This window comes from Peromyscus leucopus, chromosome 4 (assembly GCF_004664715.2).
Source record: "Peromyscus leucopus breed LL Stock chromosome 4, UCI_PerLeu_2.1, whole genome shotgun sequence".
NCBI lineage: Eukaryota > Metazoa > Chordata > Mammalia > Rodentia > Cricetidae > Peromyscus > Peromyscus leucopus.
This window is the reverse complement of record NC_051066.1, coordinates 119782331-119810091: the sequence shown is the minus strand read 5'-3', so window position 1 is coordinate 119810091 and position 27761 is coordinate 119782331. Positions and strand designations below refer to the sequence as shown.

Genomic DNA, 27761 nt, shown 5'->3' with positions numbered 1-27761 from the left:
CATAGACACAAACTTGACCTTGGTGGTACTTTGCCTCTTAGAACTTGGCTAAGAGAAACCAGAATATTCCCAATGGGATGAGTGTATAGGTACATGAGGTAATTGGAGACTAGAGGAGAAAGAATGACATGATGGTAAGGTTCCTGCTCTGAAGAGAAGGAACAGGAACACTGTAGAGGAACTCCTCATGGCTAAGGTCTCACATTTGGTTGGAAAAATGAATTTTAGCTGTCCAAGGGAATTGAAAATAAAATCTGGAGTCCAAGAGTAAAATAAAAATTTGAGGTAAAAGATAGAGATCATGAGCACTAAGAAGACAGCCAAGTTCTCTTTGTAGCTGATGGAAATTCATAACTGTCACAACACAGAGAACAACTGATTGTGGGGTGCCTCACCCTAGTGGACACATCTACTGTACAATCCTGTACTCAAGACTCAGGGAACATCAAGGAAGAAGGGGGCAGAAAGATTGTAAGAGCCAGAGGACCAGGAAGTCTTCTGTGAGATTGTATCTCCTAGAAATGACATGGAAGATGTACCTAAGAAATCTTAACAATATGGTTGCCTAAGCAAGACCAGAACAAAGACAATACCAATAAACATCCCAACATGGAGGTTCATGGGGTTGAGCCTCTAGACATAGACCTACAGGCAGCTAAGGACTGCTGATGGAGGGAGAATCAATCTTTTCCAGGAATCTATAACAGGTTATCCAACATCAAGTGGCCATTTGTAAAATTATGTATATATATGAGGCACTAAGTGGACTCAGCAGAATAAAAACATAGCAATAATTCAAAAAAAGGTCATAAATTTGAGAAAGAACAAAGGGGAGGGGTAGATTGAAAGCAGGAAAAGGAAGGGGGAAATGTTATGTCTATATTTTAATTAAAAAATTAAAAAAGAAGACAGCTGAGGAGTGAGGAACAGATGGGTCAGTAGAAGAAGATACAAGGGGATGAAGACTGACTGAGGTCTGTGGCTGCAGCCATATGTGAATACTGAGACACCCACTGAGGAGAGCTGATCATCATCTACTGGTCTTCATATTGTTCCATTCATAATATGAAACACAGAAACCTTTTCAAAGCATGAATTTGCCAGTAGAAACCTTCCATAAACAACTCACTAAACCATTGTGTGTCTTTCCATTCACCACAGGCCAAAGCATGCTTCCAGGCAATCTGCAATCTTCATGCAATAATTAAAGAAGGCAATGATGCACCGGAGTCCCCCCCACCCCACCCCATCCCTGTCCATGTGGCCTAGAGATTTTTACTATGCACTAAACGGGAGCAGGGAGTCTATGGTGTCTTTCAATGATCCATTTTATCTATTAAAGTATATAAAATCCCAGCATTTCAACATCTCCTGTCTGCCCTCTGTATCTACCAGGTGAGTTCTGGTGTGGCAGTAGAGATCAAGATTCAGGTTTCTGGACAGAACTCACCCTGGGGTCTCTCTCCAGCTGCTGCTTGTGGGGTAGGCTCCGTCTTCTTTTGGCCTTTGCAAGGCCATTGTGATAAAAGTGATACAGTCCTTCTGCAAAGGGGAGCTGTGGAAAGTCAAAGACAGGAGGATGGTTAGTTTCTGGATTGGCACCAGGATAGGGACATGTAAGCAGGGACTGTGAGGACACAGTTAAAATCTCCTGTTAGACCCCTAACCTCTGTGCTCTCACTTTCCTCACTGCCTATCTGGCACCCATTTCCTCCCCTTTCTTCCAGGTTGTACCTTTTATAACCCTGTCTTTATTCATACACCAAATTCTCCAACCTCTTTTCTTGGAAAGTGTTTATACATCACTCTGCATCCAGTTGCCCCAGGGCTGTGTTGTAACAAAGTACTCTGTTACAGACTCATTCCCTAATCTCTCTTGGGGTTTCCCTGTGACTCTTTGGTATCTCTTATCTGGTTGGGAACACTGTGGTCACAAATCTGACAAGTGCCTGCTAGGTGCTAGGCCAGGTTCCACACTATCTTCCTACATTCCAAGGATGCCTGGAATCAAGTGTGAGTGCCAAGACCAGAGAAAAAGTCATGGCAATGAGAGCTTGTTTTTCTCTAAGAGTCACAGAAGATCTAGTGTGTACTGCCATTTGTTCTATGGTCCCAGCTAACTTGAGGGAAGAACCTTGATCTAAAAGCTTGGACTCTTGGATATAGCCCATGTTTGTTATCATCTTACAGGATGGTCTTGGGCAAGTTACACCCTTCCCCTTCTAGGACCCTCTCTCTTTCTCTTTCGCATATAGGCAAGCATATATAAAATTTACACACACACACACACACACACACACACACACACATACGTATAAAGACCCAAGGTCTCCAGATCTCTGTACCTCTTCCACATGCCTTCATATTGATGAAAATATATTGTTTGTAGTACTTGCCATGAACAATTAATTTAACTGAATGCTTCACAATGAAGAAAATAATGTGCACATGTACATTTTCACTGGACAGAGGACACATGGTTTTCATGAGATTTTCAAAGGGGTTCCTGAATTGAAGTGTTCCACCATTCAAAGTATTTGATCGCAAAATATAGGTATGTGTTGCAACCAAGTGCTGCTATGAGCCACAGGTATCAAGCTATACCTGGAAGAATCAAGGAATTCTTACAGAGGAACCCAAATCTCAGGGAGTATTTGGTGTTATTTGGCTTTTAATATATCAGCTGTTTCCTGCTATGAATTTCATGTACACTATCATACTATGTATTTATCTGAAATATCTCTCAAGTATTCTAAATCAAAATGGCAGGCAGAATAAGCTTTTCAGACCAACCACTGATCTGAATTAAGGTAAACACTCTTATGGAGACACTGCCTGTCCCCTAGGCCTAGGAGACAGGTGGAAGTTAGGTGCATAGCTTTGTTTCTTGTGCAAATGAAGCTCAGATCCTCCTTTCTCTCACAGCCCAAGTGGCATTCCAGAGCAATTGACTCAGAACAAAAGGGATTTTTGGCATACCAGGTGCAGTGTAGCTAAGGGGCAGGTTTCCTAGCTCTGAGCAGAGTTACCCTGCCCTGCCAGTAAATGGCAACATAGAAAAATAGAGGTAGTTTTATTTTTAGGGACACACAGAGCTTGCAAGGGGATAGACCATTTCTGGGAGAGGAACAGGAAGAAACCAAGATGGAGAGAAATGAAGGTGAAGATGAGAATGGAGATGGAAAAGAACTTAGAATTATGAGAGGACAGGAGGAGAAGGGACAGAGAACTAGATTGGAGGAGAATTAGATTGGAGGATGAGAAGGATGATGAGGAAGAGCCAGATGGGGAAGAACTAGGTGGGTAAGAATGAGATGAGAAAGACCAAAATGGGGCAGAACGAAGATGAAGGAATTAAGATAGCACTTAGAGGAAACAGCAGAAAGAGATAGAGAGAATCAGGCAAGAAAAGAGATAAGTAAGAAAACAGAATAGAAGCCATGTAGAGAGACTCAGAAGAATAAAATGAATGAACTAAAAAGTTTTGTGTATGTAGATTCATTTAATATCATCAAAGATTAGAATATCAGCTAGTTGTAGATTTCTTCCATGGACCCTGGGAGAGGGCTATCGAGGGGTTGGACCCCAATAGTCTTGGATAAAGTGCTTGGAAGAAAAGGGAACAGGAAGTGAATGCTTTGAAGGAAGTTTTTCAAAATTAAATGGGGCCTATTTGAGAAATTTTAGATCAAGTAGTGCCTCAGTGTGGCACAAATATTTCTTAAGTAACTATCATCATTTAAAAGGAACATATAGTAGATTTAGAAAACTCAGGAAAACACAAACATAATACACAAAAAGAACCAAAATTTAAAAAAAAATCACCTTTTCTTTATGAGTAGTATTTGGCATAAAGGGCAATCTTTTTTTCTTCTTCTAAGCTAACCCATTCTCAGGAACAAATCATTATTTTCTTAAGTAAATGAGTTTGTAGATGTAACCATCTTATTAAATAAGAAACACAGAGCCAATTGCAGAGTTAAAAGCTCAAGAGGTCAGAGCAATAGCTAAGAGCTAAAAACCCTTTCTTACCTTACTGTTGCTGCTGTCCTTCCTCTCAGCAAGAGGCTTACTTCCTGTGTGTCTGTCCTTTTATTGACTTTATGTTCTGCCTTCTCATTGGTTGTAAATCCAACCACATGACCTCCTTGTCACTGCCTGTCTATACAGACCTCCAGGCCATCTATGGTTGGTATTGTGATTAAAGGCGTGTATCTCCATGCTGGCTGTATCCTTGAACACACAGAGATCTGCCTGTCATGTGATTGGGATTAAGGGTGTGTGCTACGACTGCCAGACTTCTGCTATGGCTTGCTATTAGCTCTGACCCCCAGGCAACTATACTTATTAACATATTAATAAAATCACATTTCAGTACATATAAAAAATCACCATATTTCCCCTTTTCTATTTTAATGTTAGTTAATTTTGGTTGCATACATCACATCTATTACATATTATCATATAAAGTGATTTTTCATCTTCCACTCACGTTATCACACACTCTACTTTTACTTCTCTGTTGGTAGCAGTTGCTATGACATGAGATATACCATGATGTATCTAGACTTTCCACTGTTGTGGAGTATTAGTTGAAGATGTGTTACATTCGTTTATGCTGTGGAATATTTGTTTAATGATGCAAAGATATGTTGCATTCTTTTATGTTGCATTTGTTTAACTTTATAAAGCTATGTTACTGTGCCTGTCTAAAACACTCAATTGGTCTAATAAAGAGCTGAATGGCCAATAGGCAGGAGAAAGGATAGGTGGGGCTGGCAGGCAGAGAGAATAAATAGAAGTAAAGGGAGGAATGAGAAAAGGAGGAGAGGAGGACACTAGGAGCCAGCAACCCAGCCACAGTGTCAGCAACAGAAGTAAAGAAAGACATATAGAATAGAGAAAGTTCCAGAGGCAAAAAGTAGACAGGATAATAAAGTTAAGAAAAGCTAGCTAGAAATAAGCCCAGCTAAGGCCGGGCATTCATAAGTAAGAATAAGTCTCTGTATATTTATTTGGGAGTTGTGTGGCAGGGCCTCCCAAAGAGCAAAGAGTAAAAATAACGAGCTATGTTTCATTGCTGATGTATGCTGAGACATTTCTTTCTCTCTTTCTTGTTTAATAATTAAAGATACTGCTATGTTTCAAGAATAATGAGTCCAGGAGCTCTAAAAGTCACTTTCAAAAGAGCAACTGAAATACTGCAAACAATTGCCAAACAATGATTTCAGAATTCTGAAAATTAACAAGAAGCTTGCAGTCCCCCACCCCCCTAGAAGCATTTAATCAAACAAGTACTCTGCCAATAATAACCAAAAGATTTGTGAGGTTTATAACACATCCTGTCTGTCCACAGATGTCAAATTCTGAAGTTTCTTAGATAGCAGGTAGCTTCAAAGTCATCTCAACAAGATCTGTGTAAAATGGCAGCTTAGCAGACACTGGAGGATGCGCCCAGGCTTGGAGTCATTCAAGAAGCCCCATTCCCAGATAACTGGAAGATAGCCAGAAAGTGCCATTTACAGGGACAAGGTTTGGTATATGACTCAGATGTTGTTCACTGAGAAAGGCTTTGTTTTTGGAGCATTTGTTGAAGACAGTCCATGGCAAATGCCTAACAATGCAGCTGCTGTTGCTTCCTCTTCCTCTTCCCCTTCCCTGTCCTCCTTCTCCTCCTCCTCCCCCTCCTCCTTCTCCTCCTCCTCCTCCTCCCCTCTCCTCCTTCTCCTTCTCCTCCCCCTCCTCCTCTCCCCCTCCTCTTCTTCCTCTTCCTCCTCCTCCTCCTCCTCCCCCTCCTCCTCTTCTTCTTCTTCCTTCTAGTTTTCTGAGACAGGGTTTCTCTGTTAGCTTTGGAGCCTGTCCTGGAACTTGCTCTGGAAACCAGGCTGGTCTCAAACTTACAGAATTCCTCCTGCCTCTGCCTCCTGAGTGCTAGGATTAAAGGTGTGCACCACCACTGCCTTTAATCCTCACAGAGTTCAGAGAATTGGTCTAGGAAATACACTAAACAAACAAACAAATAAATCAACACAGCAACAATAAAGTCTAGAACATTCAGGGAGTGGAGAGAAATTTTACTTCCAGATTTGCTGTGGTGTTCCTTAAGATGTCAGTCTTTAGTAAAAGTGTCATGAGGCATATAAAGAGACAAGAACACGTGGTCCATGCCTAGGAAGAGGGGAGGATAAATAAAGAGCCTCTGAGCAAGTCCAGGTGTTGCACTTACTAGATGAAGACTTTAAATATGTTCAAACAGCTAAAAGGAACATCTTGTCTATAAAATGACATCAAAACATGAAAATGATGAATCATCACATAGACAAAATTAACAGAAATAAAAAAGATAAATTATGGAGTGGAAAGGATAATAACTGAATGAAAAAAATATCCTTAGAGGACCTTAATAGCAGATTTAAGCTGACAGAACTTAATCAATAAATACAAATATAGTCCATTTGAGATGATCTAACAGATAAGAAATGAAGTAAAATGAAGAAAACACTACCAAGCATACCATTTATACACAGAAGAAGTCTCACAAGAAGAGGGGAGAAATAGACAGGAAGAAACAATGTCTGAAAATTTCTGTAGTTTTATGAACAGCATTAATATTCCTATCTAAGAAGTGCAATAAGATCAGAATAGGATAAAGTCAGAGATTTGCATATTATACATACAATGGTCAACCTGTTGAGAGGCAAACATGAGAATCATCTGAGCATTGAGCTAAAAATGCATGTGAGATGCTTAGTAAGATTCAAAACTGACTTTCTGCCAGGGATGGACCTCAGTAGTAGCGTGCTTGAATTAGAATGCACAAAGCCTTGAGTTTATTTCCAGTGTTGAATACAACCCAACACAGAACACGCAAAACCACCTGACTGTCTATTGGAAGTCATGGAGATTACATGACTATTGGATAGCATATTCCTGATGCCAAAAGAAAATCCATTTACCAATCTAATAATTCTGGTCTAACAAAACTAATCTTGAAAAATAAAGAAACTCATACAGCCCCAGATAAACAAAATTCTCACTAAGAATTACTAACTTCAGGTAAAATGGAAGGCTTCTAGACATTTCTGGGAATCCACGGGGAGAAATGAACAATTGCAGTGCCGGCAAACATAAAGTATAAAGGGCACTGCTATAGTCTGGATCTGAGTTGTCTCCCAGATGCTCCTGTCTCGAAGGTTCCCATCTGGTGACATTGAAGAGGTGGTAGGAATGATAGCTTGTGGAGCCTAGTTGGAGGAACTAGCTCAAAGCAAGGCAGTGGGGGTGGGTGTCTTTCTTTGGAGGGCACACTCCATCTCTGCCCTGTCCTCTGTCTCTCACATCTGGCCTCCTCCTTTACATATTCCCTCACTGTGATGTTAATCTCCACATCTGGCACAAAGGGAAGGAGTCTGTAGGTCATGGGTGGAAGCTTCTGAAGAGAAGAGCCAAGATAAGGCTTTGCTCCTGTGTGCTGATGTCTCATGGATTTGTTCCTGTGTGCTGATGTTCTCATGGATTTGCTCCTGTGTGCTGATGTTCTCATATTTGCTCCTGTGTGCTGATGCCTCATACCTTTCCTACTGTGTGCTGATGTCTCATGGATTTGCTCCTGTGTGCTGATGTCTCATGGTATTGCATCACTGGTAAAAAGCTGACTAACACTGAGATTATAAATGAATTTTTGCTTGTAACAGTCTTTTTTCTCTACTTTATTTAAAAGGTGAGTATAAAGCAATAATTATAAAGGTGTGTTTACTGGCCAATAATGTATACAATAAATTTGTATAACAGCCATAGCATAAAAATGGAGGAAGGGAATATAGCAACAATAGAGCCACATTTTTATATATTCATCATTGTGGCTTTAAATCTGAGACAAGTTATTTAATATATTAATTGTAATCTCCAAAGCAACCAATAAAAATAAACAATAAATCATGAAATAAACATGGTACCTTATGATGATACACTAGATAATATTTTTTATTTTAATTCTCTTTTACTATCAACTACCTATTTTGTCACTTTATATAATAGTCTATAATTATCAAATAATCACAGTACTTAAAATGGTACCCTGGATAACATTTAACACAAAAGGGAAGTTATGAAAGAACAGAGAAATAAAAGTTATATGAGATTGTTTGAATGGGTGTGTCCTAATGATTCCCAGGCTAGCTTTATTGGGAAGCGATGGATACTTTGGGGTCAGGGATTTGTAGAGGGTCCTTAGGTTATTTGGGGTGTCCCCTGAAAGGGGTCTATAGTGCATTATTTGTCTCTTAGGGTTGAGATGTGGCCACTGGCTCTGATGTGGGCTTTCACCACAGCAATATAGAGGTCTTTTTCAGAGTTCCAAATTAATGGGATCACTTGATCTAGGACTTTGAGCCTGAAGGTCCATGGGCCAAAGCAAACCTCTTTTTACCTCATAAGTAGCCTGTTTCAAGTACTTAATCAGGGATGGAAAACTGAATACATAGATATGCAGAAGAGAAATAGAAAAAATGACATATGTAAATTTTATCAATATAAAGTAAAAAAGTTTCAAAATTTCAGTCAAAAGTTAAACTGCCAGAATTGATAAGAAAAGCATTCAGTTTGTGACTGCACCATGTGCTGTTCACTAGAAGCATATTTCAGATCCAAATACACAGGTTGAAAATGAAAGAATGTGAAAAAATACATTATCTACACAATAGTAAAATAATAGGTGTTGTTATATAAGTATCAAACTAAACCAATTTAAGACAAAATTTCTTCATAGAAACAAGGAATAACATTTTATAATGATAAAAATAAATCCCTCAAATGGCATGAAACTATAAAAATATGCAATTCACCTACTAACAAAGTCTCTAAAAGACGAAACAAAACCTGGTAGAATTGCAGGGAGAAATGAAATAATTTGTCAGTCACTGTTGTTGCTCCAGTTTGGATTTGAATATCTCCTAAAGGCCTGTGTGCTGAAGACTTCATTTCCAGGGTAGTGCTGTTTGAAGGCAGTGGAAACTTTAGGAGGTGGGGTCCAGTGATGGTTCTTCAGTCATTGAGGGGCCCTTTCTTCTCCTTTTCCTTAGTTTATGATGTAAGTGGATTTTCTCTGTCACCCTTTACACTATGGTATGGGGACAAATGTCCACAGACTAGAGACTCTGAAAATATGAGCCAAAATATGCCTTTTCTTTTTGTGCTATAACTATCTCGGGTGTTTTGTTCCAGTGATAGAAAGGTAGTGACCACAGTTGGAGACTTGAAAGACCTGCTTGCGTTAGGACTGAAATGCTAGGCTGAAGATCAAAGAGTAAACTGAAGACATGAACAAATCTATAAACCAAGAAGGCTTAGCAGATGCACACACTGTCAAGAAGTAGAAGAAAATATGTCTTCTCAAATACATGTGAAATGATACACCATATGCTGGGATACTGAATGGGTGTCAATAAATTTAGAGAGTGAAAACATAGAATATGCTTTCTGATCACACTTTATAATGACATTAAAAAGAAAATCATGCAGTTCAGGAATATGTGAAAATTAACAATACATTACTAAATTATTAATAAGTGAAAGAAAAATTACAAGAGGAATTAGAAAATATTTTGAGTCAAATAAAACAAAAGCAAGAATACCAAAACTTATGGATTCAGGCAAAGCAATGCTTAAAGGAATATTTGTAGCTATAAAATGCCCAATAGAAAAGAAGGGGATTAGAGATATAGCTCTAATATGGTAGCATGGTTTCTTACAATCTCAGTCCCTTGGACATAAGGAGGAAGGGGAGGAGGAGGATGGGGAAGAAGGGTGAGAAGGAGAGCGAGGAAGAGTATGATGATAAGAAGGAAGAGGAGAAGAAAGATCAGTAGCCTAATTTTACATCTGATGAAACTTGAAAAACCAAGTTGCATCCAAACTGTCATAGAACTGTAATCCTAGCAGGAGGGAAGTGGAGGCAGGAGGATCATGAGTTCCAGGCCACAGTGAAATCCTTCCCTCCCACCCCCGCCCTAATCCCAAGAATAACAAAAGTAAAATATTTGTGTTAAAATAAATGAAACAGAATACAGAAAAACATAAAGTTCAACAAGTTATTCTTTAAAATATATAACAAGAATGACAAATCTGACATTATTGTTAAGAACAAAAATAAGAGAAAATGCTCAAATAAATAAAACTGGCAGTGAAAGAAGGGACTTTTCTACTAGTTTACAGAAATAAAGTGAGTGTGAGAGGGTGGCAGGGCCATAGTTAAGATCTACAATGTCTTCCAGAAGCCGCAAGTTAACGTCTTGGCTCTCACTTTTCACTGTGGAGAGGTGGTGGAAAACTGTAAGAGGCAGGGCCTCCTGAGAGGTCTTCAGGTCATTGGATCCATGTCACAAAAGGAGCTATTTGCTTCCTCTTTCTCCCCCTTTCTAGTGACGATGTGAGCAGCTTTAATATACTACTTTGTCACAGACCCCAAAACAAAGCCTCCCAAACTGGAAAACCCTAAATCCCTTTTCTCCTAATAAGTTGACTGTGTTGGGTAATTTTTTTTTTTTTTACAATAACAGACAATGGACACTATGCATAGATGAAATTTTCCTATATCCCAGGATTGTTCAGTGAGATAACAGTATGCTTCTCCAAGTTTCTCCTAAGGTTGTATATTCCAAAATTTACTAAAACCAGAGTAAGAGTACAAATATCCATTTTGCTATATTCTCAACAACATGAAAGCAGTAGCTACGGATTGATGTTTAAATATTTGCCAACTTGATAGATAAATATACCACCTTATTTGGGTTTCTTTGTTCTAAATGTTTGAGTATTTTCATATGCTTATTTGCCATTAAGATTTCTTCTCTTTGAATTGTCTGAATTTCTAACCCTCAAATACAGCCACAATGAAATAGTTATTGCTTTATACTACTACATTTAGTAATTTTCCCTTAGCTGTAGATAACAGGAAAGAAATAGCTAAATAAAAAAAATGCTTTATTTCCTTGGCTTTTAGGGCAACTTGGAAGTTTGTAATAAGATTAGTTATCTGTCCATTTATGACATCAGTCACAGCAGCTCAGATAGAGGCTCTGCTGGAACATTCTTGGCTTGGGAGGAGAGGGCTAGGATCAGGTCTGTGGCTTTAGGGTGGGTTTCAAGAGCACAGCCAACTCTGCCAGGGGACTGGCGTGCAGGAGAAGGTCTTTAGAACACTGTAGCTTTTGTAATTTGGTTTCTGTTCATTAAAAACCATGCTCACTAGGGCATATTTAACATAAATATTTCAGGTGCATTTTCCAGGCTCAATGGTTCTTGAATACATTTTCTACTTAACCCTACTCATGTGCTTGGGGTAATGTTAAGATTTTAGTATTAAAAAGTGGACTGAGGGAAAGAGAACTCTGCCATAAAGCCACTGGCTACCCAAAATCATATGCCTTTGACCACTGCTCATTGTACCAGATTTAGATTTTCACTTCCTATTAAATAGGACACTATAAATCTGAGAATTTTAACACTAGAAAAGAACTTGGGGTTAAGTACCAGTGAGTTTTGGAAGAATATTTTTTATTTTTCTTCTGGCTTTGTTTATTGAGTTTTAGAAACTGAATTCGAATGGAGGCAAAGGGAATTTTTCCTTCCAGTGGACTTATGGAGGTGATGGTAGAAGTTGAACACCATTATTTAGGAAGCAGCACATCAAGAAGTGTGGCCGGTGAACATCATCAATGGGCGACAAAGTTAATGGGGGAAAAACACAACAGGTGACTAAAGGGAGCCTGGAAGACCCTGCCTTAACCAAGTGAACTAAGTGAATGGCCCCATGATGAGATGCTGCAGCCACATGCCTAGGCATCCATAGGACGGACATACGCTCCCTGTGTATAAAGCTCTAGGGACAAATACATAATGTGTATTCTGTCAGGGGGAAATGTCAGACACACCCATAACTGGCCAAGTGTCTTTGAAGTCATGTTCATGAAAGACTGAGAACTTTTCAAAATTGGAGGAGACAAGGAAGACAGGGACGTTCAATACACACACCCTGGGTTAGAGCCTGCATCAGAGAAAAGGACATTTGTGGGGCCACTGGAAAATTTTGTACAGATCTTAATAATTAGTGTCAATGCTTCCCTGCTGCTTTTGCTAATTGTACTATGATTATGTAAGATGTCAGCTTAGGAAAGGCTAGGTTAAAGGCAGGACTAAGGGAACAAATTCTCCGTGCTCTTGTTTATTACTTGTCTTTTAAAAGAATTCTGGTAAAGGTAAGTAGTCTCAAAGTTTCCATTTCAACCGCTTTAACTTATGCAGACTAGTGCTATCAAGTACATTTCACTGTGTACCCATTGTCAACCTCCCATTGTCAGAAGCAGTTCACCACCCCCAAATAAAACTCTCAGCCAAGTGTGGTGGCAGAGGCCTGTATTCCCAGCAGTCTGAGAGACGGAGGCAGCAGTGAGGCCAGCCTGGGCTACAGTGTGAGACCCTACTGCAATGACCAAGCACACACAGCTGAAGGTGCAGCTCAGTGGCAGACCACTTGACTAGCATGTGTGAGTCTTTGGGTTGGATAATCTGTATCTTGAACACACACACTCAGAGGAAACATTATCCTCCACTGTGCACCCCTGAAATGTGGACTAAAGCATTAAAACCAATCTATAACCGTGTGATGGTTAGTACCATTTATCAGTGTGGTAGAATCAGGATCAATTGGGAGATGGGGCCCCTGGGCATGCCTACGTGAGAAAACTTTGATATCCTTAGCTGATGTGAGAAGAAGACTGTCTTGATTCTGGATGGGTCCATTCTTGGCTGAGAGGATCCCAGAGTGCATAAAACCAAGTGGAAAATACCATGCATCATTCCTCATTCTCTGCTCCTTGACTACAGCAACATGTTGTGACCAGCTGCCTCAAGCTCCTGATGCCTTGTAACTCCTCTGCCCTGATGAACGATACTCCTGAAGAGTGAGCCAGAAAACAAAAACCAAAAACTTTCTTCCCTAAGTTGCTTTTGCTAGAATATTTTAACACAGCAGCAGGGAAAAAAACTATGACGACCCATTAAGCAACCTCCCTTCTCCTTTCAGGCTGGCAACTGTATACCTTCTGTCTCTGTGATGTCTCTGGTCAGTGGAAGCATACAACACTTGACCTTTTATGCCTGCCTTGTTTCACTTAAGTATAATGTCCTTAAGGCTCTTATGTCCTGAGCATGTCTCAGAGTTCCTTCCCTGTTAGCATGAAGCAATAATTCACTCTGTGCACTCACATTCTACGTTTTGTTTTCCATTCAAGCGTCGGTGGGCACTTGGGTTGCTTCTCATATTGGCGCTTGCAAAAAGCACAGCCATGAACACGAGTACACCCCAACATTTAAAAGTCGAAGATCATTTCTAAAGTGCGAGTTAAATGTAAATGTATTTTTAATATTTAAATGTAAATGTCTTGGGGAGGGTCATAGGCCCTATCACTTCTGAGAGTCATATATGGAGGTAGCTTTCCACGGCTGTGTTACCAGAGCTAATTGAGTTATGCCCTGTGGCTTGGTCTAGTTGCTTCATTTCGTAAGAACAGACACTGGGGGTGAGGGAGATGGCCTGGTCGGGTACAATGCTTGCTGTGTAAGCCTGAGGGCATGAGTTTAGGTCCACAGCATCTACATAAAAGCCAAGAGCAGTGATGTGTGCTTGTAACTCCAGTGCTGGTGGGTTGGGAAAGCAGAATCTCCAGGGCTCGCCAATCAGACAGCTGAGTTAACCAGTGAGCTCCAGAGTCACTGGGAGGCCCTGTCTCAAAAAATCAGGTGAAGGCAATAGAGGAACACTAGAGTTACAGCCCTCATACATACAGTAATGCGCATATAACACACAGAGAGAAACACGCATAAATGCATGGATAGCCCGGCGGTGGTGGTGCACACCTTTAATCCCAGCACTCGGGAGGCAGAGGCAGGCGGATCTCTGAGTTTGAGGCCAGCCTGGTCTACAGAGTGAGATCCAGGAAAGGCACAAAGCTACATAGAGAAACCCTGTCTCAAAAAAAAAAAAAAATGCATGCATGGATGGACGCATCTGTGCAAAAGCACAAAAGAACAGAAGTCCCAGTCACTGAGAGGGTGAAGGCTCAGGTCTCCCAAGAATCCCTTCATCTTTCCTAATTCTATGTTCCCACCCATCTTTGTAAACATGGCTATGAATCAGTGAGACCTTGGACTGGAATTCATGGCCAAGTGAGTGGAACTCACTTGCAGCCATACTGTGAGTGATATCCCCACCCCTGGACCCTTGGGAACCATGATGGTGACTTCTTTGTTAAGAGCTCTCTGGCTGTGGAAGCAAATGGAGCTAATTGATCTGATGAGGCTAAATTCAGAAACTCTCATGAGCTTCTTCTTGGGCAATGTATAAACAGATACATTGACCAATTACAAATTAATGCGATATATATCTGCACATCGGTTATTTTGAGTCTTATTTTGGAGCGCAGACTCCAGTTCTACTGTCCTCTGCCACAGTCCGCTGTTTGAGAACACTGTGCAAGCAGGAGCCCCATCAGGAAGGGAAGAGAGATGCTGTGTGCCTCCCTGTAGGGGAAGGCACTTTCCACCTGAACCTCTCAGTGATGCGATACTGATAGTTGCATTCCTCCATTTCTAAGAATAATTCTAGTATTACAAATAGTTGAGACATTAAAAACAGTGGTAGGTCCCCAACACTCGGTTGAATGCCGCAGTAAAAAAACTTCTCATATTATAGTCATTTCATACATGTTTAAATGACTTTCTTCCTAGAAACATACACACTCACATACCTGCACACACAGTCATGTACACATGTGTGCACACATACATGTGAACATACACACTCTCACAAACACATTCACACATGCTCACAAACACTCACACACACACTCACACACACACTCACACACACTCTTTTTCACATACACATGTGCATGCACACACATTGTTTTGGTGCTATTACTTTATTCCTTTAAGGTAAAATGTGCATGGTTCCTGAAAGGAGAAAATGAGAGGGAGGAGGATTCACAGCCAACTGTCAGCTTGCAGACTCAGGCTGGGTAGCAGTATACTAATGCTGCTAACTCAGACTTGCAGAGAGCTGAATTCTCATTATGTTACAAAATTGTATGAATCCCAGCATGGCTTCCCAATACTTCTCTCATTTCCCTCTTGCTTCATTTCCCACCCATGTATGGCTCCAAGCTGAAGCACTTATTCAAACCCACACACTTGTGTGGTGATATTGTGTTCCCTAATATATTGTGCACCCTAATAAACTTATCTGGGGTCAGAGAACAGAATAGCCACTAGATATAGAGGCTAGAAAATGGTGGCACATACACCTTCATCCTGAAGGCAGAGATCCATCCAGATCTCTGTGAGTTCAAAGCCACACTGGAAACAGTCAGACATGGTGACACATGCCTTTAATCCCAGGAAGTGATGGCAGGAAGCAGAAAGTATATAAGGTGTGAGGACCAGGAACTAGAGCTCTTTTAAGCTTTTAGCTTTTAGCAACAGTAGAGCTGAGATCCATTTGGGTGAGGACTCAGAGGCTTCCAGTCTGAGGAAATGAGATCAGCTGAGGAACTGGCGAGGTGAGGTTAGTTGTGGCCTGTTGTGTCTCTCTAATCGTTCAGCATTCACCCCAATACCTGGCTCCTGGTTTGTTTTTATTAATAAGACCTGTTAAGAATCGTGTTACACACTTGCTTCTCCCAGCACCAGGGAAGCCCAGACGAAAAGGCATGGCATTCAGATGCAGCTTGTGCCTGCCTGCCTTGAGGCTGGGGTTCCCTGGATTAGACAATGCAGTGGTGCTCCAAAAAGGTTGTGTTCACAGCCTCCATCCTAGATGCTATACTAATGTGCATTTCTTCTTAGAAGTAATGCTGTCATGGATTCTGGGATCCAGCACTCTCCAAGCAAAAGCCTCCCTTTTGACCAGAAGCTGCTCCTCCTGGCTGCTTACTTGCATTTGCCCACCTTGCTTGCTTTCATGACCTTCAGCTGGGCTTCCCTGGGAGTCTAGTTTGGGGGAAGCTCAGGAGTCATTCTACATCTGAATATTCTTACAACCTTGCTCTCTAGTAGCTACTGTCAAGATGTTTCAGGAATAAAACTGGAAGATGAAACAATACAGCCAAGATTGCAAACTGCTTGGCAATTACTTGACGATTATATTTGGGGGCTTGCATTTAGAAAACAGGAATGGGACCTGCGTTTTCCTGATGTTTCCCAGAGACTGCACTAGATTTTCTTTAATTGTACATAATGGTAAGGCAAACCATGATGCCCTTGGGAGAATAGAGAAAGAACTGGTGGAGATTATCTACCCAACACCCTCCCACTGTCTGTCTATGCTGTGTCATTTATCATCTGTCTATCTATCTATCTATCTATCTATCTATCTATCTATCTATCTATCTATCTATCTACCTATCAGTAACACTTATCTACTATAATCTATTATCTACCAATCATCTATATATCTATCATCTACCTACTATTTATAATTTATCTATTTATTTAGCTATAATCTGTCATCATTCTATCTATCTATCTATCTATCTATCTATCTATCTATCTATCTATCTACTATCTACCATCTATCTATCATGATCATCTACCCTCAAAACTTTATATTTTTGAAAAATATCAGGACAAATTAAGTATTAAGATATCAACATTAGTCTCAATGGGACAGAACAACAGAAAGCGTAGCAGTGGTGGTGAAGAATGGTACAAAGAAAAAGAAGTTTATTGCATTTTAGAAGATGAGAACTGGAATGCCATACAGCTTTGAAAGCTCTGCTGCCTTTCTCGTTGACATGGACTGACCCTTGCAATGTACCTTCTGAGAAAAACAAAGTGGCATGTGTAAATAAGGTACCCAGGTAAAAAGATGCACATTAAATGTTCACCTGCTAGTGAAAATTGACCAGGTATAATATTTCAGTTGATTTAATTGTCCTGTGTTCACTTCTCTGTATTATTTCTGGCAGTGCTATTTGTGTGCTTTAGAAAGTTGACGTGTACAATAAAAAATATTTTTATTATGAAAAGTAAAAGCAAGTGGAGTCCATAGCATCTCAGCACCAGGTCTTACTTCACAGAGACCCAGAGAGTAAAGCATCTTAGCTGCTATCTGAGGGGAGAGAACGGTTTCCATTTGGGAGAATCCTGTGATTCTGGGAGGCCATAGTTGCTTAGGTAAGAGAAAGATCTGCTGTGCCTAGGCAGATGTGAGTGCAGCCAGGCCAGAGGAGGAGGGGGTGCCAAAGCAGCGAAGATGCAGAGCACAGAGGGTGAGGAGCCAGGAGGTAAGACGCTGGACTGAAGGAGCCACTAATCTCATTTCTGAGAGTTCTTTTCAATTCTCATGGCCCAGTGGTGACTGAAGACTTCCAGGGATGCATATTTCAGTTCTGTCTGCACCCTTGATATCATCAGGAAAATGCCTTGGGTGCATGGTGAAGGTTTTACTGGGCAGGCACCGTCAAGGCTGTGGCCAAGTTTCATGGTTAAGCCACTATTCTGGAGTGTAGACTGTGGATATGGGACAGAGATGTGATTTGCTGATAGGAAAGTTTTTGTGGAAGCTTGATCCAGAAATGAAATTAAAACCTAGCCCCTAGAGTTTGTGTGAATATTGGAGAAAGCATAGGGCTTTTACAGGAATGTAATGGGAGTCTGTGTGGGTGTTATTTAGATCCCAAGGTTTCTAGTTTACCTCTGGCTTATACAGTTAAGAAAAGTGAGGTTCAGACCGTTACCAGTTACAAAACTTTCTGCTATGGCAGAGGAGGGCAAAGCCTCACTGTGGCAGAGGAAGTTGAAGTAAGTTCACATTCACAGAGGGAGATAACAGTGTTGCCTTTGAGTCAGTCCAAACATCTTTGTGAGTAATTTAAATTTTAAATATAATTTTACACTTAATACATTTGTAGAAATAGACTCTTAAGAGAAGTGTGCATTTTGTCTCTGTGTGTATATGTATATATATATGTATATTTACATATGTGTATGTAATGTATACACACATATACAACACATATTTTCTATTATGTTTGAAGGCAAGGACTTACTCAGTCATCCAGCCTACCCTAGGGTTTATGATCCTTCTACCTCATATTCTTGAATGCTGGGAATTCCAGGTGTGTGCTGCCATGCTGAGCATATATATATATATATGCTTATTTAGTGGAGTAACATGTGAGTACCTTGTAGATGGTGTGTGTGTCTCCTAAGAACATATATCACATTAAAATAAGAATATTAATAGTGAAGCCAGGTGTAGTGGTAATTCTAGCACTCAGCAAGCTGAGGCAGGAAGATTGTCATGGCTTTGAGGCCAATCTTAGTTGCACAGTAGGACCCTCTCTTGTCACTCCCCCAAGTAAAAAAAGAAAATTACTGATATTTTATAATATATAGATATCATCAACATGTTGCCAATTGTTTTAATAATATTTGTCAGAAAACATAAAAAAAATTGGAACTAGAGTTCAGACCAGGATCATTTACTGCATAGAGTTACTATTTTTTTCTTTTCCCATCTCGAGGAGTTCCTTAGAGTACCTGTCTTTACTTTTATCACTTTCTCAGATTTGAAGAGGCCAGAGGGCAGGCAATGACTTTATACTGCTCCTTAGTGGGAGTTTGTCTGCCATGTTCTCATGAGTAAGCTGACGCACGGTGGTTTAGCATTGGTATTAGGTGTGCTTCTTGGTGCAGTCTACAGTCTTTTAAGTGTGGCAACCACAAGTTCACAGCAGTAGTTGTGATCATGCCCTCCTAACAGTGAACTTGCAAAACAAGGACAGGATACACCTGTGGACATGCACCATGCTTTTTGCTCACTTATTTCTGGACATCCACATACAAAGGTCTATATACCTAACACCCTATTTCAGTAGACTCCAGTTGCTATAACTATCCAGAGAGCAAGTCGTTAGGAGTGGAATTCAGAACAAGTTATTCTGTTTATTTATTTTTACTTTTTCTTTCCTTTTAATTTAGGAAGGGAGCATAGCTGGGCAATGGAAAGAAAATGGGAGGGGTGAAGAAATGGATATTTTGAGTTCATCCATGATGCTAGAACTATAAAAGGGATATAGTAATTGAAACCACTCAACAAGAGGACATTCCACTCTCAGCAGAGTAGCATATGGATGCACATAAAATCATATGCTGTCTCATAAAACTCAATCAATGAGAAGCAGCATGAGATAATTTCATACAGAAGACAAGCATGCTACATTATTTAGATGAATAAAGTAAATATGATTTTTGCTAGGGGAAGGCTCGACAGCTTCTTTAAACAGATGTCTTTCATACAGTAAAGCAGCCTCATTACTTGTGGTGTCTCTAGCTCTTATGTCAACATGAGGCCAGTGGAAGCAGGCTATCATTGCTTTAAGTAAGTAGCTACCATAGAAGACAGCATTCAGCTGCATCTGGTTAGGGTGTTACATAAGGTTAGTGTGGTCTAATAAGTTTATTTGCTGTAGAACTTGAGACCGAGTGCTATGAGTTTTTTACTCCCCAAGTCATAAAGCTGGTGTTTTAAAAAGCTAAATGGAGACACCAGATTAGGTGAATTCACCAACCTACCCAAAGAACTAATAATAAGCTTTGCATATAAAGTTGAATCTATCATCATTCAGTCTGTAGGATCTATCACTTTGAGCGTTCCTCATCTCCACAGAGCTTAACAAAGACTTATCAATAAAATAATAATGGTCTCCCAAAATTAGCAGGTTTTTTATGGTCAATGTATAAGGAACTTAAAAGTAATGGAAAGTCATTGGGCTAACCCTTGGGACACATGATTCTAGTCAACCTTGGCCACTTCTGGACTACACCTAAGCAATTGCTCTCCATGAATGACAGTTCACACTGTCTGTGAGTCTAAGAACCACACTTCCCTCTAACAGGGACCACAGCAGGATGAAACAGCTGAGTTGCTCTTTGTTTCAATACTGAGTACACAGCCTACATGGTGTTCAAACTGTGATTTTTGCCTAAGAACTGAACATGGACATATCAAGTCTAGGATGATGTCAATCAGGTAGTGACACAAATAGAGGGTATCTGACTAAAGCCCCACTCACTAGCCTTTCTTTCCATCCACCTAGCATCCCAGAAGGGAGCTTACAACAAACATTATCTCCCTTATGTATCAGGGAGCCTCCTGCCTCTAAGGTAGGTTGGCATCCCAGTGAAGCTTTTTGGTTCCCCAGTTCTTTAAAAAATTTGGCTTCCATGTGACAGTCTGTCTTCTAAAATGTACTTACATATATTTTGTTTTTAGCTGGATTAAACTTTATAGATATAACTGGCTGCTTCCAACAGCTATTCATTGAGACTCGAGGACAATAATTAATCAAAGCATTAGCATCATTGATGTCATCGGCCAGTGGCAATGAGATAAAAGATGCATAACCCGACTTCCCAGTAACCCCATCTATCAAAAGAGAAGTGCTGTTTGCTGTTGAGATGTGGCAGATTCTGTTGGACAAACGGTACAGGCTGAGATCTACCCCTCCTCCTTTTCTCTCTTAGCTCATCCATCATTCTAGGATTTCCTGTATGTGGCCACTCTTTTAAACTTTCTAAGTATCTTTGAGTGCCTCCCTCTATCTAGCTGTGAAATGAAAACACCTCAGCTTATAGTGGGAAGCTTCTCTTGAGTTGGCCCGGCCCACTTTGTTGTCCTTATCTCCTAGTCGCTTAGCATTCTAGTCAAAGAGAACAACTATTGTAGTCTCTTTAAGACCCCTGGATGCTTTCTTACATATCCTGTATCCTCATCTATAAATTTCCTTTCATTTTAATCTATACAAATTACAGACCCCCACATAACTCATATGATTTTGACATGCCTGCTCCAGGAAGTCTTCCGTTCTGCTGACAGTCATTGCCTCACAGGCAAGGAGACTCACCAGCGCTCTACTTGCTTGGAAAAGAACTTCTCTTTGGAATTCCTTAAAGAAACGGCCTGTATTTTATCTAGCTTTATGTCCTCTCTGTAACAGATGATGTTGACTCCCCACCTGCATTCTCCTGGCCCATGCTGGAGTTGTCCTTACAACATCACCTGTACATGCCAATGCTTTTCATGTTCCTCTGCCTTGTGAGTGTTCTCTTAGGTTCATGATTCATCCACATGGCGCTGGAAGAAGGGCTAGTGTTCTCCAAGAGAACAACCAACCCCCAACCAACGAGAAATGGTGTTGTTGGTTAAATTTTGTAACTTTCTCACCATTTAATGGAATAATCCAGAGACACGGTGACCATCAGAGGGTCCTGTATTAGAATGCCATGGTAATTATCCTCATTTTGTTTTGTCTCCCTAAATCCATTCTCCGAGTTAGTTTCCTCCCACACTGACTCTGAGGTTGACTATGTAGCTTCTTTGGTCAATGAAACTTAGTCACTGACACAAGCAAAGGCTCAAAAAGTGGTACCTGAACTTGATTTTTTTTCTCCCATTTTTCAGAACCTTTGTTATACCCAAGGGACTGAACCATGTTTTATTTTTTTTCCAGTCTCAGAGTCCATGTTTCTGTGGCCTACATTATACCTGCTTATGGGATATACTCAGTACACACTTAGCACATGAACTGAACATTCTACCCCTTTCTCCTGGTGTGACTGTGGCCCTTGTTTACTTTGTTGCTAACTGATTCAAATATCCCATAATCATTCTTTGGTTCTTTCCTTTTTTTCCAGTTAACTGTCTGATGTGATTTATTTCTAGCTTCCACTGCTGGCTTCAAATTAGGGCTCATGCCAAACCTCCCTGAAGATACAACCATCCAAGATACCTTTCAGCTGTACCTATCTTCCCTCTTCATCCCATCCTTCCTCTTCATCCTATCCTTCCTCTTCATCCCATCCTCCTCTTCATCCTATCTTGCCTCTTCATCTTATCCTCCTCTTCATCCTGTCCTCCCTCTTCATCCTATCTTCCTCTTCATCCTATCCTCCTCTTCATCCTGTCCTCCCTCTTCATCCTATCTTCCTCTTCATCCTATCCTCCTCTTCATCCCATCCTCCCTCTTCCTCCTATCCTCCTCTTCATCCTATCTTCCCCTTCATCCCATCCTTCCTCTTCATCCTATCCTCCCTCTTCATCCTATCCTCCTCTTCATCCTATCCCTCTCTTCATCCTATCCTCCTCTTCATCCTATCTTCCTCTTCATCCTATCCTTCCTCTTCATCCTATTTTCCTCTTCATCCTATCCTCCTCTTCACCCCATCCTTCCTCTTTATCCCATCCTCCTCTTCATCCTATCCTATCTCTTCATCCTATTCTTCCTCTTCATCCTATCCTTCCTCTTCATCTTAGCCTTCCTCTTCATCCTAGCCTTCCTCTTCTCCTATCCTTCTCTTCATTCTATCTTCCTCTCCATCCTATCCTTCCTTTGACCACAAAGTGATGCTTTCAGACTTCAAATGATCACAGATGGTTTTGTTTCTCACCTTTGCTCTATATATTGGGCTCTGCCAGATCTTTTTTGCCTCCTCCTAGTCTTGTCTGATGGTGCATGGAAATGTAGTCATCAGAAATAAACTAGAGTTGACTTTTGAATGTCAACCATGTTCTTGTGCCTGAACCTCTATTACAATGAAAGATAATGGCTGATATCTGGTGAAGCTATGTTTTTCCTTACAGAAGCCAAGAACATGCTAAAAAACAAAGATAGTGTTCGTGCATCACCTTTTACCCATCTGTCACTAAGTTCTTAATTAACAATCAAGTTATAGAATGTTAGGCTATTAAGAGCAATCAATCAACTGGAAGCCATTTAATACAGTCACAAAATAGGGTCATCAGATTACCATTTATTGTATGCCTAGTTCTCTTTATTTTCTGTGAATGAGTGTGTATATGAGTGTACACACACACACACACACACACACACACACACACACACACACACACACAGATTGGCTTGCTTGTGTTTGCATGTGTGGCGGCCAGAGGTCAGCTTCAACTATCTTCTCCTATCACTCTCTACTTTATGTTTTGAGACAGTCTCTCACTGAACCTAGAACCCACCAAGTCAGCTAGACTGGCTGTAGCTGAGCCCAGGAATCTGTCTGTCTCTGTTTTCCAGAACTCCAGCTACAAGCATGCCAACCACCTTCTGCTTCTCCTACATGGTTGTGGGATCTGATGTCATTCCTCACGCTTGTGCAGCAAATATTTTGCTCACTTAGCTTTCTTTACTGCAACAGCATCTCATGGCATACCTGCATATTCCAAAGAGAGCATCAAATGGCGATGCTAAGCTTTCAGGTCTCTCTCATCATTTATTTGGATATTTATTGAGTGCTTCCTGAATGCACAGCACTGTGTTAGTTACTATGGTGGTTTGAATGAGAATATTTCCAATAGGTTCATATGTTTGAGTATTTGGTCCCCTGTTGATGGAACTGTTTGGAAAGAATTAAGAGGTGTGGCCTTGTTGGAGGAGGTGTGTAACTGGAGGTGGGCTTTGAGAGTATAAAAGCTCATACCATGTACAGTTCCTTTTTTGTGTGTGCTTACAGTAAAGGGTGTGAGTTCTCAGCATCCCGCTCCAGTCATCCTTCCTGCTATAATAGTGATGAACTCTTATCTTCCTGGAACTGTAAGTTCAAATAAACTCTTCTTTTCATGTTGTTTTGGGTCATGATATTTTAGCACAGCAACAGAAAAATAATTAATAAACTTACCTCACCAAGAGCATACTCAGAGAAATATAGACTCCTATGCTGTCTTTCACCAAAGGCAAATCCAACAGGCTGTTGCTGGAATCCCTGAATCTATGAGCAGCTTTGTTTAGAAAGCCAGAATTCATAAATATTTCAGGAGTAAAATCACAAAAAGCAGATTGGGGAGGTCTGAAGTGAATTGATGTGATCAGCTTAATGAATTGAAATGGCTAGTAGCCCTTAAGTCCCATCATTCCCAGGAATATCACTTGGTCTAGTTTGTTGTCTCCATCCTGCAAAGCTGGCTTGGTGTCTCCAAAGCACAGCTGATAAGCAACATGATTCAATGGTCACTGAAAGCTGTCTCAGTTACTTTTCTACCACTGTGATGAAACACCATGACCATGGTAACTTAGAAAAGAAAGCACTTAATTGGGCTTACAGTTTCAGAGGATTAGAGTCCATGATAGGTGGAGTAAAGGCATGGTGGCAAGAACAGCTAAGAGTTCACATCTGGATCCATAAGCAGGAGGTGAGAGAACACTGGGAATGGTGAATGTCTTGTAACTTCAAGCATGCCCCATTCAAGTGACATACTTCTTTCATAAGGACACACCTCCTAATCCTTCTCAAGAGTTCCACTGGGGACTAAATATTCAAACATATGAGTCTATGGGGGCCATTTTCATTCAAACTACCACACAGGTACTCAATAACACAACTATTGCAATAGGCATGGTAGCTCATGCCTAGAATCTCAGAAGGCCAAGGTAGGAGGGTTATCATGAATTTGAGGCCACTCTGAGATACATAATGAGTTAGCCAGCCTGGACTATATAGGGAACTCTTAAATTAAAAATGAAACAAAGCAAAAACACAACAAAAAACCAAAACAAAACAAAAATTCGAACAGAAACAAATGAATGAAAAACCCTAGCAAAATAAACCAGCAAACAACAAATAAAACATCATAAATATCATATTTAATTTCCTTTCCCTCATGTGTAAAATGAAGGGTAAAACCAATACTTTTCTAAAAATCTCTTCCTTCTCCGACAGGCTGTAATTCTATAATTGCAGTTATTATTTGTGAAAATGTAAATGACTCTGGATAAACCAGTTGGAATAATACAGACTCAATTAGTGAGGAATGTCACAATATTTTGGTAGAGTAGCAATCTGCCAGTGGTGTGACAAGCGTTTAGAAATCATTGTTCATAAGAGTCATTCTAATCATACCCAACCACACTGCTTCCTCCCTCCCTTCACCACCACCATATTTCTGGAAGGAATCATTGGCATTTGGTATTCCCATTTGTTTGACCATCCACAGCTGACCTTCGTTATGAAGGATCCTGCTCAGAATCCTGTGGGTCTTACAGTTTAGTGCACATCAACCTCTGCATTTTTACAATCTACTCCAAGAATATGCCAGTCCCAGGTCAGAGAAACTACCAAAGATTAATTAGTGTGTAAGTGAAATTGTCATATAAATACCTTCATAGACAGGACAACATTGAGGTCCACCCACCGCACATTAGAGAGCTCTAGTTATCTCCAGTGTCAATATTTCCTTTTTCTTCACACCCAATCTGAGTGTTTCTTTAGAAAATGACTCTATGGTGTTAATTCTTTCTCCCAAATTATCCACATATCCCAGCACTACTCACAAATCATTATAAGTCTTCCTCAGTTGTCTCTCCAATTCCCATGAGCAGTGTCCAAAATTTTGTTTCCCTTTGAGCCCCATCTTCTCTTCCCTTACTCTAAAGGTTGACTTTGATTTCCCGCCCTTTAAAATAATGATAACTCCTAAATGGATGTTTGTATTGATTACTTTTCTTGCCACTGTGTCAAAATACTAGGGGAGGGAGGGTTCCTTTTGGCTTATGGTTTCAGGCAATACTGGCAGCAGGGGAGTCTGTCTGCAATGGTAGGAACATGAGGCAGCTGCTCTTCATGTCATAGTAAATCAGGAATCAGAGAATAGAAGCAAGAATGGGTTAAAATCCTCTAAGGCCCACCCAGTGGCCTATGTCTACTAGCTAGGCACTATGCCCCAAGGGTTCCACAGCCTTTCAAAACAGTGCCACCATCTAGGGACCAAGTGCTCAAAACACAAGTGTGTGGGGACATCATATATCCAAACCAGAACAATACCATTACCACATCTCCTTCTGCAGCTTTATTTGATCATGCCTTAATCACAGACTTTATTTTTGTGTGTGTGCAAAGATCTCTTCCTTTTTACTACTATTAATCCCTACATTGGGAATTGTAGGGAAACAGAAGTGTGTCAATGGCCCACTTGATGGTTGCCAATTGCTTAACAAATAGAACTCCACTGTCTATTTTCCCCCTTTAAATTTTTAATCTCAAATTGAGGACATTTGTCCTTTTATGTTTATGCTGCCCTCATTGTTTTTAATAAAACTAAAAATTTTAATGAGAATGAATAATTTCAGCTTGAAGAAGCATGGCAAAATGATTTGTAGTAGAATTAGAAGTGAATTTCAGCTTGAATAAATGTAAGAAATACTATGAATTATGGCTTTATGTACACTAGAAAGTTAACAATTACATATGACGTGATACAGAAATGACATATCTAACAAACACTGATCAGTATAAGCAGCAAGGCAAGGGAAAGTCCTAGGATCCTAATTTTCCCATTTGGCAAATCAAATGAGTCTATACTCATTACAATTTGAAATATGCAATTAAATAATTAAATGTGTAATTAAACAGATACTTACATATTCTCTCTCCTCAATATGTAATGACAAACTCATAAATCTTATATGTGTATTTTTCTTAAATTCTGGGAAATTTATTTGAAAATATACTTTATATAGCAAATTTATTTGAAGCATAATAATTTTAGTTTCCTCTTATTCTTCTCTGTTGTTATTGTCTATAGTGATTAAATCAGATGGTTTAAAACTTAAAGTATGTATGATGTGACTCTACTTCTGTAAGTGGGTTGCTCATCTCTCTTTTCTCTCTACATATTCATACATAGATATCTGCATTGAAATGGTTGGTGATGGTCACCTCTGAGTAATGATACCTAAGATAATGTTTTTAAATGCTTCTTGTACTTGGCATATTTAAAGATAATAAAATTAGGAAAATAAATGAATGTTTATGGAATTTAATGTCAATTTGAAAGTTATAAAAGAAGAGAGACCCGAATCTTGCCATTTTCTTTCTGTCCTTGTCAACCTACTATCAGTATCTTGTGAAGTTCTGTCTCGCTCCATGTCACAGTTTGTGCCAATTATTTCGCACACAATGTAAGGGCCTATTTTATTTGGCTACACTCTCCTGAAGATCTTCACATATCACACTCCTCACAACATTGTAGTCAAATTAGCTTGGAGACAAGAACAATCTGCCAAGCCAGTGTAATTTTTTATATTAGTTTCACCAGTTCATACCCAGTAGGGTAGCAGCATTAACTCAGTTGTGCTTTTTTGATGCCTTAGCCATTTGTGATCTTGAAGACCAGTGAGCAGTATACATAACCAATACACTTTGACAAAGAAAGTCAAACATAACTCCTGTTCTTGACTGTCACATTATTTAGATAGCAAATGAAAATGAAAATATACAAGTTCAGTAAAGGCTTTTTTTTTCTTTCAAATGACGGATCTGAGTGCAAATGTGAGATGAAACAGGAGAAAATTTTAAACCTTACTTTTTTTTTTTTTTTTTTTTTTTTTTTTTTTTTTTTTTTTTTTGGTTTTTTCGAGGCAGGGTTTCTCTGTGTAGCTTTGTGCCTTTTCTGGAGTTCGCTCTGTGGACCAGGCTGTACTTTTTTTTTGTTGTTGTTGTTTTAAGTAAAGCTTGGCTTCTTTGAGAAGTTATAGCTGAAAGTATGATTATAGCATACTCAACTGTAGCCTCACTCAGCACCATGTTGAACATGATCTATAGCTGTAAGATGCCCTGAACTAGATCTAGATTCCCAGTTTCATTTACTTAAGAAGCACCATCCTCTCTCCTTTTGTATTTGATCATGCCTTAATCACAGA

General features: G+C 40.0%; 1 protein-coding gene across 1 annotated transcript in view; it reads right to left on the bottom strand.

The window, feature by feature from the left end:
• Nucleotides 1-27761, bottom strand: part of Pcsk2 (proprotein convertase subtilisin/kexin type 2) — a 252882-nt gene that overhangs the window by 217031 nt on the left and 8090 nt on the right. The window contains exon 2 of the mRNA XM_028893276.2: nucleotides 1451-1555. Within this exon, the coding sequence (XP_028749109.1) occupies nucleotides 1451-1555 (105 nt within the window). The remainder of the gene's footprint in view (nucleotides 1-1450; nucleotides 1556-27761) is intronic.